At 38.0% G+C, this 11,661-nt stretch overlaps 1 protein-coding gene across 1 annotated transcript; it reads left to right on the top strand.

Moving 5' to 3' along the window:
* The first annotated feature begins 5,502 nt into the window (after positions 1-5,502).
* slitrk1 (SLIT and NTRK like family member 1) lies at positions 5,503-8,906 on the top strand. The gene has a single exon (XM_016467877.1). It carries the CDS (start codon positions 6,425-6,427, stop codon positions 8,510-8,512), a length of 2,088 nt encoding a protein of 695 aa, XP_016323363.1. The 5' UTR covers positions 5,503-6,424; the 3' UTR covers positions 8,513-8,906.
* The last annotated feature ends 2,755 nt before the right edge of the window (positions 8,907-11,661 follow it).

Here is an 11,661-nt window from a genome sequence, read left to right on the forward strand (position 1 = left end):
TATATTGATCAGTATAGATTTACTGAGGCTGAAGAGCATTTGACTCCACTTTCCAGTAAATGACAAACAAGCAACTGGCACAGTAAGACAAACTTAATTAAATGTAAATTAAATTAATCTGAATTAAAGCTGAGCACAGACTTTCATAAAAAAAAAAAACCAAGATTAAATAAAATTGTGCATAAATTAAACTGAACCTTCATGTTTAGGCTGTATCGCTGAATTGAATTATTCATTGTATTACTTGTTCATTAAATCGTTCTTTCAGATGCATCCATTTTACTGGCAAATTGTATGAAGGCCCATTTCCTCAAAATGTCAAAATGATGAGATAAAAAGTCATAATTCTGATTTAAAAAAAAAAAAGTTTTTAAAAATTACGACATAAAAAGTTATAATTATGAGATAAATTGTCCAAATTTGACTTATGTCATATTTTAGATTTTTTTTTTAATTAGAATTATGACTTTTTGACATATAAGGTCTGTCATTATGACATAAAAAGCTATAATTATAACATACATAGTCAAGCTTATGACATAAAAGTCATATGATCTAAATGAATAAGTCAGTTTTCAAATGATGTCATAATTTCAACTTATCTCATAATTTTTAATCATAATTTTGACTTCTAAATTATTAGTATCTCATAGTTTTTATTTTTATTTTTTTATGTCACAATTATACTTTTATCTCATAATTATAACTTGGTACCTCATCATTTTTTAATTAGTATCTCATAATTGCTGATGTTATCTCATAATTTCAGCTTTTTATCTTACAGTTACGACTTAGTGTTTCATATTTTTGACTTACTGTATGTCATAATTATTGACTTTTTATCTCATACTTCAGCCTTTTATCTCATAGTTATGACTTAGTATTTTGTAATTATGACTTAGTATATCATAATTATGATTTAGTCCTTTTTTATGTTTTTTTTCTTATGTGGCAGAAATGAGCTTCAATAATATCATGCTAATTGCTTTTGAAAAAAACATGTATCAAATTAGCCTAGTTGTTTCTTTCCTGACTCTTTCAGAGTTTGAAAGAATCTTTCATTAATGATCCAATGATTCACTTGTAAAGATTGTCGCCAGCTACACATGCAGAAAGACTCCCTGAAAAATCCCAACCATTAATATAGTTTTGTTTCAAACATGCCATCTAGACATTTATTTTACTTTTACATATTTTTTTTTAATAATAGCTTACTAGAGACTTGGATAAAAACAAAAACAAAGGAAAGACAAATCCAACTCAATAAAATTCAGAAACAACAACCAAAATGAAATGAGTCATTAATCTTTTCAAGGCTTTCCAATAATTCCAATAACTTAAATGGGATTCTTCCTCTTCATAAATCTCAAATATTGTAAAAACAACTCCACTACACACATAAATGAAAACAGATTGGGTCTTTGTGATTGTATTTATTTTTGTCAGTTGGAAATATATTTATTTCTCCACAATAACTCCAAGCAATGTATTTTTACTCAAGAAAGCAGTAGGTTTGTTTAAATCAAGGGTCAGTTGTTGTGGGTCAGTGAATGTCATTATCCCACTTGTATGTCCTTAGAGTTTGAGAGGCCTCACAAGAGGCCAAAGACCTTCATTGTCCACAATGCACGTCTCCAGTAAATGGAGCTTGGGTTTGCTCATTTCCATCACTGTCTCACAGCCTGCATCCAGAGCCAATCTGTGCAGGGTGCCCAGCCACTAATGAGCCCTGTTCTGTTGAGAGCCCTCCATACTCCTGAACATTTATTTACGCAAGCCAAGGATGGAGCTTTCAGACTGCAATGGCTGGTATAAATAAAATACCGAAATATGGACTATTGTAGTCTCTTTATTAATAATATAGGGTTCGATACATTTGTTTACTAATATGAATAATGAATTTCCAATTTATCAAATCGGCAGCCTAATAACCTTTTGTCATCTGAACAGTTTCAGTCTTTGTTTCTGGTAAACAAGCCATGAATTGTGCAGGGGATATTACTTTTATCCCTTAAGAAGAAAAGTCTTTGGTTTGTAAGAGATGATTACCTTATAGTCTCTGCTCCACAGCATCCCATAAAGATTGAATTATTCCAGTGATTGTGTAGCACATTGAAGTTTCTTTAGTGGTACACTGAGGGATACGTTTGGCAGAATGCTTACTCTGCAGTTTCCCATTCAACAATTTGGTCTTCATGTATAGGTTATATGCTGCTCTACCTGTAGAGAATGTGTGATTTTAACCATATTACAGAACGTATGTGTTTAATAAACGAAAACTCAGTGGAAATAATACAGATTTTGCTCAATTTAATTATAGATTCATATCATTACTTGTTCATTAAATCATTCTTCATGTAAATGCATCCACTTTTTTGGCAACTATGAACAAAATCATATGGAAGCCAATTTCCACCACTTAAGAAAAAAAATGCTTTGGTAAAATCATAATTATGAGATAAAAAGTTGTGGTTATGGAATACAAAGTCAAAATGATGAGGTAAAACGCATAATTATAATAAAACAGTAGAAATTAAATCATTACAAAATAAAATTACAGACATTTGAGATAATTTTTTATCTCATAATTTTGAATTATCTCAATCATGACTTTTGTCAACATTTTCACTTTATCTTAATTATAACTTGTCTCAACATTTTTACTTTTAATGTCATTACTTTGATTTAGTATCTCATCATTTTGACTTTCTATGTTAGTATCTCATAGTTTTGACATTTTTTGTCATAATTTTGAAAATGTGACATATTGTGTAAAAGATTATGACTTAATATCACATAATTTTTACATTTTATGCCATAATCATAACTTTTTATTCCATAAATATGATTTTTTTCTCATATCTCATAATTCACCGGCAAATTATAGCTTAGTGTCACATAATTTTGTTTTTTTGTGTGTTTGTGTTTTTTTTTTTTTTTTTACCTTTTCCCCATTTTTATAAATTATGTCATAATTGAATGTCTCTTAATATTTGATAATTGCTTAATATCTCATTATTATGATTTGTTTACTCAGAGTGCTAGCTCTACACTTTTCCATTTGACAGATGTGGAAAAATGGCCACAAACGAGCATATGACTTGGTGCACAAGTCATATTGAATATTTGATGGTGCTTTTTCACCCTTATTTTGCTTGAAAGCATCTGTCCTCATTTGTTTTCATTCAAAAACAGCAGATTGAATTTTTGTCCTAATTTATGCTTCAGTGTTTCATGAAAATATTAATAAAACCATATAGGTAAATCACTTTTAAAATGTGTATGAAGCCTAAATTGTGTGAGAACATTGACTACAACCAGTGTTTAGATTATGGAATCCATCTCGTTCTATAAATTGTCTTTCATAGTGCCATTTAGGCCATTATTTATGACTGCAATGTCGCTCTTCATACTATGACAGTCGATTGGCATTGGAAATGTATGTTGCACTTATTATTTATCCTTGTCCAAACATAAACCTGAAAACAAGGCGAATATGACTCAACAGCCTCTTTCAATTTCAAAAGTAGTTTTTAAATGGTAGTACTGCTGATGTTTGAAAATGTTTGAAACTATATTGCTACTAATAAACAATGATGGAGACTGAAACTATAAAGTAAAGTAAAGTAAAATAAAGTAAAGTAAAGTAAAGTAAAGAGGAAAGAAGGCAACTTTTTATTTACACAGCACTGGGCTTGGCACCCTTTCAAACTAAGTGTTCCTGCAACATTGTCTCCTTTCCAAACAATGAGCATGTTTCTTTGGACTGGCTACACAGAAGTGAACTACACAACAGTTCTTCCTAAATTTGTGGGCACAGTGTCAACACTTATGATGGGCAAGACAACAGCGTCTAGACCATTAGGCCAGAGGGAGTTGGAGATGGTCATGACTGAACCACATGCGTTGTTTTGACCTGTACACATCCACACAATATTGGCATAAGATCAACAACAAGCAGCAAGTCAGGCTGCCATACTGCACTTCTTCATGTGGAGGAGCAAGATTTATGACAGCTGCTTCTGTGTGCACGATATGGAGATGCATATGTGTGTGTGTGTACGAGTGAACAAGCTGTTCTTGACTAAGCTACAAATGAACATAAGAATGACATCTATCTAGCTTTCGTTTGAGCATGTAAATGATTCTTTAGAATGTAATTTTACGTATGTGTTTGTGTTTTTAATTATACTTTGGTTTTATGAGCATCGATTTTCTAAAGGAAACTCTTTGAGAGAAAATTGTGCTTAAATTGCACAATAGCAGAAGATGACATTTGATGATACAGTGTCGTTTTATTTCACTTTAAAATGTTAGTACTATTTTTTAGATGTTTAGACGTATGTATGTATGTATGTATGTATGTATGTATTTTGCATTAGAGTGTTTTATATTGAATTTCATGTTAAATATGTATTGTTTATAGTATTATTTTAGTCTCATTTGGGTTCAAATTAGGTTGATATTTTAATATTATATACACAGTAATGAACTAAAATGTACAGTCATTACACAGCCATCCTGCAATGCTTGTCACTCTATTGTTTATAATAAAATTCTTCAATCACTGCATATTACTTCGGAATTTAACTTAAATTTAATGCAAAAACGTCTCTCTCTCTCTCTCTCTCTCTCTCTCTCTGTGTGTGTGTGTGTGTGTCTGCATATTCATTACTTTATATATACATATTGTATTCATTTAATAATTATTCATCGAAGAGTTACAGGGTCTCCATGATCTATTTGCAGTTACATATCATGAACGATTCATTTGATTGATACTCAATTCTAAAATTAGTTGCATTTAATTATTAACATTGCTTGTACTTTCCTTCCATCATTTTAGTGAGTAGGTACCTTTTTTTTTTAATGTTTCTTCATCAGAAATCAAAGCAAATGCTTTGCGTGCACCGTCTCTCACCTTTAAATGCAGAATAGTGATGTATTGATTGCTTGCGTTCGAGGCAGGCACACCTCAGATATGAAACCGTTTTCATACAGTACAGTTAAAGATACGAGAGACGGAATCGTGATGTCTGTAGAGTCAGTAAGGCTTGTACTTTCATGTATTTGCCAGCGAAGTGTTGCATATGATTATAAAAGCACACCTCAATCAAACGCATGCTGGTAGACACAAAAGCCGGTTATCTGCAAGTTTTGCACACCAGATATTTGAACAAATGCTTTTTTGTCAAGTCAAAGACTCGCTTTAGTCATAAATGTAATATATGCACTGAGTTTCAATCAATCCACACTTGTTTTAATAGTCTGGGATTTGACGCGTCGATCCTCTGCCTGCATAAAACAAATCAAGCCATACAAGGTGACATAAAAGGAAATACCCGGCGTTCCTGTTGAAATGCACTTATTTTTCAAATCGCATGTCTTAAGGGCTGTGACGTAGCGTATGTGCGCATAGTTCCTATAGTCTTAACGCAGTGTTTGTTGTGACAGTGATAGAAGAAGCTCAGCGCATCGGCTGCACTGTTGCATGCACGTCGAGTAGTTAATTATTTTACCGCATTCAACTGCAGTTCCCCCTCCACACACACTCACACACACTCACGGCGAAAAAAGAAACAACCTTCACGCGAACAACACCTGTGCTTTGTGGAATACTTGAGCTTTTCTTTTTCTTTTCCTATGTGAAACGGGAATATCGTCTGAGAGGACTCTGGAAATGCCGTGTGCTTTAAATACATTTGGATGGGGAAAACGGAGTGGCTCCGCGAAAGCCGTCGGCGGGGATAGAGAGGAGAAATGCATCCTGGAATGAAAGCAATCTAAACCCTTCGACGGCGATTTCTGTGCACATTTCCATCACTTGCCCTGTATGTGGACTGTTTTTCCCCCGCGCGAGCGAGTGAGCGAGCAAGCAAGCATTCCCTCATCCGATGGATTTTTGCCTTCGCAGCTCAGCAGAGGGTGTTAGATCTGCCAGTGAACACCGGGCTGAAAAGTCCAGAATCTCTCAGCGACCGTCTTTGTGATACAAAAGCGTTGAACAAAGCCGTCGGAGTCCGAGGAAGGATGCTAAAGATGTAAGAATCTCGGATTAATTTTACTGTGATTCATTGAGATGTACGCGGTGTGATTTCAGCACCACGGGAGAAAGAACAGCTCCCGCGCCGTGGATATGTGATAAAAGCACAAGGTCAGTGATTTGCGAGCCCGTAAAGCCAAATAATTGAGTTGAAGATGTCATTCTGTACACTTTAAGATTGTTTTGAGAGCATGCGATGGGGAGGTGATGAAAAAAAGGCTTCTTGCTGTCGATTTTTCTCAATCTGGACATAGAGAGCTGAGCATGGATATAATCACAGAGTGTCCTCTGCTTTTTTAGACCGGAGATTTATCTCATTACTCGCCCTCTTGCTGATTGTATTCATGTCTTGATGTCGGGCATGATTGTGTCGTATTGAAAATGCTGCTTTGGATTGTGTTGCTGAAGGCGGCTCTTTGTGTAGCTATCGGGAATGTTACAAGGGACGTCTGTAAGGAGCAGATCTGCTCCTGCAACGCAATAGAAGGCGATTTGCACATTGACTGTGAGAAAAGGAGCCTCACGAACCTGCACCATTTGACAGGTCCGAGCTCCCAGTTTTACCATCTCCTGCTTCACGGGAATTCTTTGTCCAGACTGTTCCCCAACGAGTTTGCTAACTTTTACAATGCCGTGAGCTTGCATTTGGAGAACAATGGCTTGCACGACATTGTGCCCGGTTCATTCCTGGGACTGCAGCTCGTGAAACGGCTGCACATCAATAACAACAAGATCAGGTCTTTCAAAAAGAACACCTTTCTCGGTTTAGACGACCTGAAGTACCTTCAAGCCGACTTCAACCTTCTAAGGGACATCGACCCGTCTGTGTTCAGGGACTTGAGTAAGCTTGAAGTTTTGATCTTAAACGACAACCTTATTAGCGCTCTTCCCATCAACGTGTTTCAGAACGTGCCCATCACGCACCTCGATCTGAGAGGGAACCGAATAAAAACGTTGCCTTACGAGGGGATTCTAGAGCAGATACCTGGCATCGTGGAGGTTTTATTGGAGGACAACCCGTGGGATTGCAACTGCGACCTGGTTTCCCTAAAGGAATGGCTAGAGAACATCCCCCAGAACGTGCTCATCGGAAGGGTCATTTGCGAGGCGCCCACTCGGCTGCAAGGGAACGACCTGAACGAAACGGCCGAGACGGAGCTGTGCCCTTCAAAGAGCGGCATGGATTCCAGCCTGGTGGCACCTCCCACCCAAGACGAGACTCCCGACCGCGGCCCCCGTCCCACGCCCTCTAAAACGAGCGGGGTGACGGAGTCCCACAGTGGTGGGAGAGGGCATGACAAGGGCCGTCCGAAAGCCAGGGAGAACTGGCAGCTGAAAACGAAGCCCACGGCCATCGCGACGGGTGCCGTTGAAAGGGAGCCGCCGGCTAATTCGACATGCCCTCAGTCCTGTGATTGTAAGCTGATAGGAACTAGACAAGGGCTTGGGGTCAACTGCGAGGGCAAGAAGATAGAAAGTGTAGCTAATCTCAAACCCAAACCCCTGGGCGCGCACGAGTTAAATCTGCGTGACAACAACATTCACACCATCAGAAGGAACCAGCTCAGAGGCTACCACAGCTTGAATTTGCTTGATTTGGGGGGGAATAACATCAAGATGATCGAAAATGGCACCTTCCACAACCTGACCGAGTTGAGGTGGCTCTACATGGACAAGAACTACTTGGACACGTTAATGGCGGAGATGTTCGTTGGACTTCAGAACCTGGAGTATCTCAGTTTGGAATATAATGACATCCAGCTCATAATGCCGAGCACCTTCAGCCCGATGCCCAACTTGAGGGTACTCTTCCTCAACAACAATCTGCTCAAAGCTCTGCCCGTGGATGCATTCTTGGGGGTTTCTTTGTCCAAAATAAGCTTGCATAACAATTATTTCACATATCTCACTGTGCCAGGCGTCCTAGACCAGCTCAACTCTATCATCCAGATCGATTTGCACGGGAACCCCTGGGATTGCACGTGCAACATCGTTCCCTTCAAACAGTGGACAGACAAGCTTGGGGCAGACGTCATCGTGAGCGACCTAAAATGCGAGTCGCCCGAGCAGTTCTGGAAGAGGGATTTCCGGCGGATCAGGAACGATCTGATGTGCCCTCAACTCTACGAGAAGATCTCCCCCACCTCGCTGTCCAAAAACAGCACTTACCCGGCAGACACGGGGACGCGGCCCAACTCCTACCTGGAGCCTAGCAGAGTGTCCATATCGGTGCTCGTGCCCGGTCTGCTCTTGGTTTTCGTGACGTCTGCCTTCACTGTGGTGGGAATGCTGGTCTTTATCCTGCGCAATCGAAAGAGATCGAAGCGGAGAGACGGCAACTCTTCTGCGTCAGAAATCAATTCCTTACAGACAGTATGCGACTCGTCCTACTGGCACAGCGGAGCTTATCATGCGGATGGGCCACACAGAGGTTACGACTGTGGTGCCCACTCTCTCTCTGACAAATGATGCTCACAGAGAAACGGGCAAGCAAACGGATGAACTGCGTTTCGTATGTTGCGGTGACGAAGGAGGGCGACACACAAACATTAGACCCAGACTCGCCTCTGTGGGAAAAAAATAGCCTATTTTTGTTGCTTCGGTTGAGTATAGCGTCCATCAAACACTGCAATGGGGCCCCCACTGTTAAATATGTATAGAGCCTCTCTCTCTTTCTTTCTCCTCCCAGCTCAGACTGCAGACACGCTCAAAAGAGGACATGGGAACGGTGCACGAACGCATGAATGTAATGTAAATAACGGACTGTAACATATCTGCATGATTCGCATGGTCTCAACACACACTGGGAACCATTACCATAGTAACAAGGAAGCCAACGCGATCCTCCTTTCGTGTCATCAATATATATATACATATATATATATATATATATATATAAATATAAAACTATATATGACTATATTAAAAGTGCCATTTCTTCTATTTTTTGTCAGTTAGAATTTGTATTTGCTGTTTGATTTCTCTTTCTCAAAGGTGGACAGGCCAAAAGGTGGAGATAAACATGTACGTTGTAAATGCATGTACTTTACATTTTATCAGTTGATTGGTTGATATGGGGATAATTTATACTTTTTTTGAGTGCAGATTTCTCATGTATCTGCCCAGTCATCTCCTTTATGAATGTAAAATGTGTTTATCTTATAGTGTGCCAACTGTTGACATGTTTGGGATGCGGATAAGCATGACCGATTCAAGTCACTGACGTGCTTATGCTGCGAAAATTCAGTGTAGCTCCAGTGGTTCGTGATCTTGTGTGTCGAAGAATACAGCGTGTGGGTACAAGGATGACGCAAGGGGAGGATTTTTTTTTTCTTTTTCTTTTTGAAAAGTGATGTTTGAAGGGGGCTTTGGTATGTGCAGATTTTGAACCGTCTACAGAGTGCAAATAGACTGAGATGCCTTTATTTTATTTATTATTATTATTATTAATTATTATTATTATTTTTAGTGGATGAAGTATTCCTTCACAAAAGCCTATTATTCACTGTAAGTATTGTGAGCTTTTGTAAAGCCATCTATTTTGTCCAAATACGAGAAAGGAATATTACGCCGTTTGCTACTTCGATACGTCCTATGAAGCGGATGAAAAGGTGTAAATATATGTAGGAGAAGCAGACCAGAGGCATGTCTGTGCATTTGACTGATGTCATCACAGCCGCCGTAGATCGAATAGCTGCCTCTAGATGTCGCTGTTGCCTCTCAAGCATTTGAAACCATGCTGGGAGCTGAAGTTCACCGGTATGTAACGGATTCACGTTATCAACATGACTAGGCCTAAGCGTGTCACTGTGATGGCTAATACTTGCAGAGAAGGGCGGGATCAAATTCAGTAGTGAGGAACACGAGTTGAACGCTGTTTCCAAAATGCCATTTTTACAAACGAGATGTAGAGCGCAGTGCCATGCATCTTACTGCTAGCATTTAAATGTCACTGCTGATGTTTTTGAAGTTGAGTTTGTATCACTGTAATGATTTTACAACAAAAACAACGTAAATAAAAAACTGTTAAAAGCTAAAATAAGGTAACCAGCCATCCATTTCCATAGTCCGAGTACCATCTAGACTTTGTAGCTTATCTTTATATTCTTCTTGGCCCTAATTATGTGAGTTTATTGAATAATACAATAAGAAAGCTCCATCCAGAATCCTATTTATGGCCATGCTTTGTTGCAAGTGTGGAAAATATTGACACCGGGAGATGCTTTTCTCTCTTACCTGTCAATTTGATTTAGGTTGCACAAAACAAAGTCGGTTGAATTGCAATCTAGCAGAATGTCCCAACGGGGTTCCTGTCATATTGCAATGGTTTTACTCTAATGTAGATTCAGAGCCTTCAGGGAGATGTGTGTTGTGACTCACGCTGCACATAAAGAAAAAAAAAAACATTCGTTCTTCCCCCAACCGACCGAAATTGAAGGGTGACCTTCTGATCTATTATATCTGTTATACTGGTTCTGGCTGTCCATCAAGGCATCTCCATCTCTCTCTCTCGTCATGCGTGGAAGGGTAATTATTTGTCACTCCACTGTGAAAGACTGTACCACATTCTGGCTTATCTATTATTTGGTGCATTTTCCCAACAGTTTGTCTCAGAGTTACATTTCTATGCTTTGCTACATTTGATCTGCTTCTATTTTGTTAAATAAAATGTGGTGGAGGTTGAGTGAAGTTACAGTGGGTATATATTATTTTTCATTTGTGAATGTAAAAAATTCCTCTTTTTATAAACCTATGCATGATGTTCACATCTTGGTTATGAAATTCTCAGTATGAAGTGCAATGCATTACGGTGAACATAATAATCACTGGTCGGTGCGGTTTATATGAAGCGCTAATGCTTTACAGGCTTTTAAAAATGAAAGGCACTTTATGGTATCAAATGAACACATGCTTTCACAGGGGAAATATATTGAATGGATTCTGTCTAGCTCTCAAAAGGTCAGCTGGATATACGTGGATCATTCCTGTTATGCAGTATGTCCAAAATTAATATTTATGTTGTAATGTACTGTAAGAAATATTTTTATAAAATGTACTAGACTTCCAGAAATATGTTCAGACTCTTACATTCCTGTAGCTCAAACAGTGATATAGAAACACCAAGTTTGTGAGTTTGATTTCTAGGAAGTGCATGAATAGATAACGTAAACTGTACATTGAGCGCATTAATATAATTCGACTTTAGTTAAAAGTGTCTGCTAAATGTTTTTAATAAGTATAATTTTTTTACTTGATTCTTTACAAATTGTTAAGAAAATGACTAGGATGTCTGAATAGGATGCTTCTTTTAGGTAAGTAAGGGTTTGATGGTTAGATTACATGTGGGTTTTTTAAACATGTTTCATTTTAATTATCATCCAATAACATGGAACAAAATGGAAGACAGACCATAAAACTATTGTTTCTTATGTTTGTGTTGTTGTTAACAGATTACAATAGACTAAAAGGATGGAAACTAATATTGAGGATTTTTTTGAGAAAACCAAAAATTGTTTATTCCCAAGAAAACTATGACTTTCATCTTTAAAAACGGTTACTGGAATATTTTATGCAGTATCTTAGGAGATATTTAATGGGGACATAAAAGAGCATAACAG

Source organism: Sinocyclocheilus anshuiensis, unplaced genomic scaffold (assembly GCF_001515605.1).
Source record: "Sinocyclocheilus anshuiensis isolate Anshui unplaced genomic scaffold, SAMN03320099.WGS_v1.1 scaffold348, whole genome shotgun sequence".
Taxonomy (NCBI): domain Eukaryota; kingdom Metazoa; phylum Chordata; class Actinopteri; order Cypriniformes; family Cyprinidae; genus Sinocyclocheilus; species Sinocyclocheilus anshuiensis.

Excerpts from the sequence above, each read along its gene's own strand:
- slitrk1 (XM_016467877.1), top strand. The coding sequence starts at position 6,425 with ATGCTGCTTTGGATTGTGTTGCTGAAGGCGGCTCTTTGTGTAGCTATC.